This window comes from Echinops telfairi, unplaced genomic scaffold, assembly GCF_000313985.2.
Source record: "Echinops telfairi isolate 266 unplaced genomic scaffold, ASM31398v2 ScPeMD7_3533;HRSCAF=4204_0, whole genome shotgun sequence".
Classification (NCBI taxonomy): Eukaryota; Metazoa; Chordata; class Mammalia; order Afrosoricida; family Tenrecidae; genus Echinops; species Echinops telfairi.
Genome location: NW_022107431.1, coordinates 7,203,237 through 7,211,381, shown reverse-complemented (window position 1 = coordinate 7,211,381; position 8,145 = coordinate 7,203,237). Strand labels below are relative to the sequence as shown.

General features: G+C 48.2%; 1 protein-coding gene across 4 annotated transcripts in view; it reads right to left on the bottom strand.

Moving 5' to 3' along the window:
- Nucleotides 1-8,145, bottom strand: part of PRKN (parkin RBR E3 ubiquitin protein ligase) — a 1,413,568-nt gene that overhangs the window by 3,592 nt on the left and 1,401,831 nt on the right. For 3 of the 4 annotated variants that reach the window (XM_045294462.1, XM_045294464.1, XM_045294463.1), the window contains one exon: nucleotides 6,011-6,128. The exons of the other annotated variant lie outside the window; for it this stretch is intronic. In XM_045294462.1, coding sequence (XP_045150397.1) covers nucleotides 6,011-6,128 — 118 coding nt within the window. The remainder of the gene's footprint in view (nucleotides 1-6,010; nucleotides 6,129-8,145) is intronic. 4 annotated transcript variants of the gene reach the window in all.

Here is an 8,145-nt window from a genome sequence, read left to right as displayed (position 1 = left end):
AGTCCCCACCAGGATTTCAGCACTTCCTCTTTGTTACGTTCCCCTTGATCCTGCCCTACCAGGTCTCCCACACCCACCTCCCCTCCAATTTGGATCGCTTGTTGTTCCCTTGTCCCTGGGTTTGTTGTCCCCCCTGGGATGAGTTTTTGGATGTCTCTTTGGTGTTATTTGTTGGGGAAAATATTGACAAAACAGGAGTAGGGCTGTTAATCTACTTTTTATGGGGAACATGTTCCTTAACCCCACTGTGAGGAAGGCGCAGGAGCGGGCAGTGTTTCCTTCTGCTGTGCCGAGAGTCGCAATGGGTCGGAACCGACCTGAAAGCACAAGGCCCCTACCAACAGCATGCTCCTTAATGCCATTTAAAATTCCTAATTAAGCCAAGAACAGTTTGTTGCTGGGGTTGGTGGCTGTTCTAGTGACTCCCATTGAAGGGGCCCTCACTGACCCGGGCACGAAGCCTTGCCCGGTACAACGCCATCCTTGTGACAGGAAACACAGTGGAGTCCACTGCTGTAGCTGCTGTGTCAGCCCATCTCATTGAGGCTGCTTCTCATCCCCTTTGACCTCCTCTGCCGAAAATGTTGCCCTTTCCTCGCAACGGTCTCTCCTGATGACGTGTTCAAAATTGGTGTGTTCAGGTCTAAGGAACGAACATCTGTTGACAGGCACAACGCTGGTGCGATGGTGAGACACTCGGTTACGCACCAAAAGGTTGGTGGCTTGAACTCACCAGCCACCCCCTTGGAGAAAGAAGTGGCCCTTGGCTGCGAACACCCTATGGGGGCGCTTCTACTCTGTCCTGCAGGGTCACACTGCATTGGCATTAACTTGGCCATCCCGGGTCTGGTTTGGGGCTCATCCAGATGTGAGCCCAGTTCATCCTGAATGTTATCCCACTTCATCCTTGTGAGACAGACACGAGCCGATCCAGGGCTTTTTGAAGGTTATGTATTTGTAAGTGGGGAGGATTTCATAGAGCTGTGGGATTTCAGGCTCGCGCTCACGCTGGTGCAGAGCTGGGTCTCCAGCCTATCTTCCCAGGTTCTAGAAATAGTCCAGTCTTGAGAGGGGTCAGGGGAGAGCACGTGTGTGATTCCTGCGGGGATCTGTGTCGGCTGAATTTCCGAGGGCAGTCAGCCTAACGCTGCATCTTCACTTCTTTGCTGGCGTCGTGCATCAAATGGATTGCTCTCTATTATTCAAGTTGACCAATGATCTCAACTCGCTTCTTTCACGCCAAATTGTCCAAGTAATTGCTTCAGTGCAGCTTCACTTTTATTGTTAGGAATCTGGCAAGAGAACATTCACTAATGTATGAATATTTATGGACATGTGACTGGAGGCATGTGCGTCGGGATAACTGAAATACACGGAAAGTCCCAGGCATTCCCCTTCCTTTGGGTCTTCTGTGAAGAGCACGACACTACTGCAGACACGGGGGAGCCAAGGAAAGCTTCCCATTTTCCATTGAGGATGGCTTCATATTCAACTTACAGTTAGAGATTATATATTTGTAATAGAACTGAAAAGACACACCAATCTGGTATTACAACATCACTAAGCTTCTTTAAAATGGCAGAAAGAGCTCATTAGCAACATATCCAAACTCAATGAAATGTTGAAATAGTGCCACATGAAAAGTTGAGCTAGCTTTTGTATTCTACCCCCAATGTTAGGGCTAGGGAGTATTAGTGCTATAAAGAAACCTCTACTGCAAAAAATAAAAATAGAATAGCCCAGCAGCAGTAGCAGAAAGGAGCCAGGAAAAGAGGATGCCTACAGTATGAGCTCTCTTTCCCTTCTGATACAGTAGCCACCACTGTGTGTCAGAGAAGAACCACAGGGTTTCCAATGGCTGACCTTTCAGAGTAGACCGCCAGACCTTTCTCCTGAAGCATCTCTGGGTGGACTTGACCCTCCAATCACTTGGCTAGTAGCTGAGAGCACGAACCATTTGCATTACAGTGAATGGACACAGACGATGCGCTGGATCCTACAGCATGGAGAAACACCAAGGACCGAGTCCTAGAAGCTTTCTAGCAGAAAGGAAAGTGCAAGCAAGAGCTGCTGATAATTTTTGGAGGCTTACAGGAAGAAGATTTGGGCTCCCTCAGTAGTGAGTTCCGTGTGCTGGCTGACATTCCAACAGCAGGGGGCCAGCCTACCCTGGGCATTCAATACCAGGGCTCTGGCCATCAAGTCCACCATTAAATTTAAGGAGAGAAGAGAAGTTCCCAAACCATCTGGAAGGCGAGTCAGTAGGCAATGGGAAAATGGACTTCTCTGGGCTTCAGCTGGATGTGAAATAAGCGACCAGCTTCCTGAGAACTGCGAGAGAAGGAAACCAGCTATCTCTGCTCACAGAGGGCACAGTGGTTTCCATCGGAGTTGGTAGGCTTCAAAGCCTTCAAAGGCTTCAGTTGTAGGTCTCCTGGATAAGGCTAGAGTTTTAGCTTTTTAGTTTATGAGCTATAATGATATACATTTCAACATTGAGGCCACAGGGCCTCTTTCAGAATTGAGACTTTCTACTTGAGATGACTTGGGAGCATTCCCCATGATTTCTTTCCTTACACGGAAACTGTACAAGGTTATTGAACTCACTTTCTTCTTATGTCAATTCTTTAAGGAATGGCTTATTATCAACCCATTTCAGAGACAAAGAGACTGAAGCCAAGAAGCCACACTGGATGTGGCTGAAGTCGATTCTTAATCAAGCAGTAGGAGCCCAGAGTGGATGCTCTTAACCTGTGGTGCTGTATCCTGCGATTGCTAACAGCTTATTGGATGGCTTTATCATCACACAGGAGTGCTCTCCTAATTGAGGACTCTGATAGCCTCCACCAACTTAGCATCATCAACATATCCGCATCTTGATAACTTTGAACACTGAGATGATCTTGGGCTTTCCTCAACACAGCTCTTAGCCTGGCTCTGCTGACAATACAGCGCGTGCACATCTGTATTGCGCACTTCAGTTTAGTCCTTTGGGATAGATTTCCCGAAGTGACATTATTGGGTCAAAGGATGGAAACATGAGAAATTTTTAAATATATAAAGCTCAGGTGGCAAGAGTTGTGCCAATGTGTATTCTCATCATTTTTTAGGATTATCCTTAACAAACAATACAAATTAAAAAAACCTTTGGTGGTCATAAAATGAGGTCTTAGTATTAAATGTGCATCCATTAAATACCACTGCAATGGAATGCTGGCTCATGTTCATGAGCTACTGAAAATTCTCCCGTGGGAACAGGTCTGTCTCCATTACTTCCCTTACATCTTCCTGAGCTTTAAGCAAGACAACACTGATCAATGAGGAGTGGTCACAACAGTAAAAAAGCTCTCTCTCTTGATTACATTGACCAGTGAGTGCAGCGAGCTGAGTGACCTGCCCACCCACTGCATTTTCTAGGAATGCTCTAGGATGAAAATAAGTAAGAATAACTCATGGGCTCAAGCATCCTATCCCCACCCCTGAGGAGGCCTGTGATCCACAGCTGGGCTCAGACGGTTCTTGCTTCTCGGCAAGCATCAGCTTCCTGTTTGTGCTACTGGACAGATGTGAGGGAAGAGGACACTGAGTGTCTGGGATGGGACTTCTGGGTCTCACTCCATAGCATCAGAGCTGGTACCCACCTACAACCAGGGTGCTCCATAAAGAGAGGGTGGGGAGAGCTGTTGCAGGTGCTGCAACCCAGTTCTCATCTGTGACACTGCTTCTGATTCTCTCTCCCACGGGTCATAGAGTTTCAAGTTTAGAAAGGTCTCTGTGCATGCTGGGTGGTGGTGGGTTTGGACTAAATGGATAGCAGTTGCTGGGCTGGCTGCTGCGAGGTGCCAGGGTCATGGATCATGGCAGGCCAAGTGTGAACTTTCAACACACACACACCTACTCCTCACTTACTGACATGGTTAGGCTTCAAAGTCTAGGCTGTTAGGCGAGAATCAGTGTGGTGCAAAATGGAAGATGATCACTTCAGATCACAAACAGAGGGCACATCACCAGCAAACCATTGAGCAGCGTGAACCCACACAAGACGACTCAAGACCCTAACCATCTCTGTCAGCTTTCCTCTCGCCCTGCACCCCAGCACTCTGGGCAGCCAGACACCTGCCCTTAATGCACAAAACAGTCAGGCAATTTTCTACCAATGCCAAAAATGTGGAATCTAAGTGTAGAAATGCCCTCTCTAGGTTCTCAGGGACTGATCCCCCCCAGCCCCAATAAGTGAATCACCAGTTGTTGTTGTTGTTCACCTCCCAAGGAGTCTCTCAGTAGACTCGAAACTCCAACCTTTTGGTTAGCAGCCAAGTGTGTTCGCTGTGCATCACTCTGGGAGCCAGCGTAACAATCCCCAACCCCACACCAATCCATTGCTCGAGTAGATTCCAACTCATAGCAGCCTCATCCTAACAGAAGACAGGTTCCCACAGGTGGAAGAAGGACATCATGCCAAAGCATGTTCAAGTACACAGAGGGATATGAATTGGTGTGACGCGAACACAGAATTTCATGACCCCCCAAAAATGTAGAAGCCCGTTGGTCAAACAAAATTAACAGCTGTCTTGTAGGTTCGAATGAGGTGTCTGAATATGCTAATGTATCTTGTGAATGAAGAGGCTTGGTGATGTAGTGGGTCATGAATGTGGCTGCTAACCAGAAGGTCGGTGGTTTGAACCCATCAGCCACTCCTCAGAAAAAAGATGAGGCTGTCTACTCCTATAAAGACCTACAGCCTTGGGAACCCTAGAGAGTGGCTCTACTCTGCCTTCTAGGGTCACTGGGAGTTAAAACAGACCCAATGACAGCTGGTTTTGTTGTGAATGTAGTAGTTGCTCCCTTAGGTTGTTGATGGGAGGATTGAATTATTTTTATGCTGTAGAACACATAGAACAAGGTCTGGCATATAGTAAGTGCTCAGTAAAAGTTGCTTTGTAATATTATGATTATCCAAGAGGAGGGAGAGAATAGGAATTTATTTGCAAATTTGTTTGACATGATGACCTCCCCCCACCCCCAGGGCAGCTCTTCAGACCAGAGGACCACTGGGGACATTTTGGGAAACAACAGGTTGGAGATTTTCCCTCACTCTTACTTTCCGTCTTTCTCCTCTTTGCGCTTAGAATGGAAGACAATGTCTAACATTAATAACAGAGCACGAGGACTTCCTGGATACCACCCTCTGTCTGGCAGTGTGCCCTTAGATTGAAGAAAGCTGGTGAAAATGGAGCTGGGACTCGGAGTGAAGCATCTACCGGAAGTGAGCCACTGAAGATGAGGAAGGCCCGAAATGAGATGGATTGGCACAGTGGCTGCAACCATGGGCTCATACAGGGCGGATTGTGAGGCTGGCACAGGCCGGGCGATATCTTGTTCTGTTCTCAGTGAGTTAGAGCTGGGATTCTGGAAGTGAGGCCACCGCTATTTCAAATACCAGCAGGGTCACTCATCAGGCCTGAGCGCAGCTTCCAGACTAAGACAGATTAGCAAGAAAAGCTTGGCAGTCTACTGCAGGCCGCCAGGCAAGTAAAACCCTATGGATGATGGTAGCATATTGTCTGAACGAGTGCAGGGAGAGGAGCCCCTTTGGTTTGAAGGCACTCAACTACACAGCGGCCACAGGGGGCTTCCTCAAACCTAAGATGCACCCAATGCTGGGGCACTCTGTCCTGTTGTACGTAGGATCAGCATGAGTTAGCGTCACACCAACAGCACTCTCTGCCGAGTCCCGGGTTCATCGGTCCTCTGCAACTCACCATGGCCTGTGGTTCTCCCACCGGCCCCGAGGTAGCTCAGAGGGCAGGCTCTATTTTATAGATGAGGAGTTTGGGGCTCAGAAGGTTCAAAGGCTTGAGGTGGTAGAATGGAGAGTCTAACGTTTGCAAGGCTGCTTCAATACATCTGCTCGATTCCTTAGGAAGTTCCTGCCTACTGTCGCCATGGAGTGGACCCCCATCTAAGACAAGCTCACCCGACCCTCATCTTTGGTTTCGCCCAGACTTACCATTTTTTTCCACAGGCACGTGGCAACGAGGACAAGGCTTCGTGGTCTCCTTGATGGTTTTTTTTGAGGCCTCTTCCCATCGTGCTTGCTCCGCTGCCTTCTCATCAACCCTGTAGCCCTGGGGACACCCAAACCCAATGTGTTTAGCTTCTAATCTTTTTTTGGAATGAAAACTGAAGCCATGAGGCTTCCCCCCCACTGCCCTCCTGCAAGACCACACTTCTCTTTGCAAGGCTGGCCAAGGACATTCTCAAGGATGGAAAGTACCTTCAGGGGATATAAATGCATCTGACCAGTGATGGACAACTATGAGGTGGTGTGGGCTACTCCTTGGTCAGCAATCCACAAGGTCAGCAGTTCAGAACCACCAGCCGAGCTGAGTGGTCCCATGAAGAGTGAACAGTCTTGGAAACTCACAGGGGGCAGTTCTACCCTGTCTGAGTTAGTTACATAATCTGTTGTCAGTTTGAGGCATAAGAGTGTAGGGGTGGAGCTTAGTCTGTCAATCAGATTGCAGCTTGATGACTTCATTTGGAGGTGCTAAGCTCGTTGGAGGCGGGACACAGGCTGACTCTCTGGAAGACATTGCAGCTGAAAAGACACATGGAGAGAGGCTGATGGCAGCCAGAGCCTCAGAGCTGGAGAAGTCACGTGGAGACCCCTGCCAGCTCTGAGATGCTTATACCACCATTGGATCCACAAGACTTCCCATCCACTGGCCTGTGATCTTCCTGCATTTGGCATTATTGCATGTGCTTCCTGAGTCTGAAGAGGCCTTTCTTTATAGATTGGCTTTGGACATATGGGCTAATATCAGACTTATGAACTTGATCTGGAATGGGCTGGGGTGTTTTCTTAATGTACAATTACTCTTTATATAAAGCTCTTTCTTATGTACATATGTGTCTCCCTGGATTTGTTTCTCTAGTCTACCTGGACTAACACACTATAGCAGTCCTATAGGGCTGCTATGAGTCAGTGTGATCGCCATAGCAGTGAGTTTTGTTTTTTCTTTTTTCTTTCTATGCATTAGAACCAATGTGAACACACACAAACTCCATTGACTTGTAATACCGATTTCTACCATTCATCTGTTGACTTGTCATACCGAGGTGGCTTGCTTGTGCCTGTGACACTGGAACCTGTCCTCCTGGTGTTTCATAGAGCAGCTGGGTCACTCACGGTGGACACAGGATAAGTTGGACAACCTGGTGACCTACTTCTGAACACCAGCTGGTGAAACCTTGAGGACTAACAGTAGAGTACTGCCCGAGTGCTGGAAGGGAAGGCCAGTCCCCCAGAAGACACCCTGATTCCAACCAGGGACCCAGACACTCCAGCAGTCGTGAAGGTGGCACAGGGTTTTGCAGCGCTTGGTTCTGTGGTACCCGAGGTTGCCCTGACTGGGAGTGGACTTGGCAACTAAGAACGCCGTGTGCCAGCCGTGATGCCAGCCACCGCCAATCCTTGTACAAATCCCGCAGACCATGCCGATGGAGAAGGAAGCCAGGAGAGGGGACCACACAGCTGGGGATCCAGTCCAAGTATCTGCCTTAGGGCGCTCGTTCAGTCAATGTGCGGCCATCACTGGCACTTTTTGAGGAGGGGCTTGATGGGAGGAGGGGAAGTCGTGGTGCAATGATTCACCTGATATGGCTTGGAAATCCATATCATAAAAACAGCCAGCCACCCGAACTCAAAGTCTATGCCAACTCACAGTAACCCTGTAGGGCATGGTATAACTGGCCCTTTGGGATTCCGAGAGGGTAACTGCTTACTGGAATAGAAAGTCCCATCTTCCAAGGAGTTTGAAGCTACTGACCTTACGGGCTACTGCCCAATGCATAACCACTTTGCCACTAGGACACCCGTGTCCTAGCCAAAGTCCTTGAAATTCCCCCCAAACGACTGGGTGGGACCATGCTAATGAGGGGTATTTTGTTTTTCCTCCATCTGTCTAAGAGAAGATGGGGGCAGGATGGGGAGAATGCTGATAGGATTATTTGGTTTCTTTGGGATTATTAAGAGGGCTAATTGTGATTGTAAAAACTTGGCCCTCCATTTATAGAGGTCTAGATAAAGATATGTACATATGCAAATATATTTATATGAGGATGAGGAAATAGATCTATGAG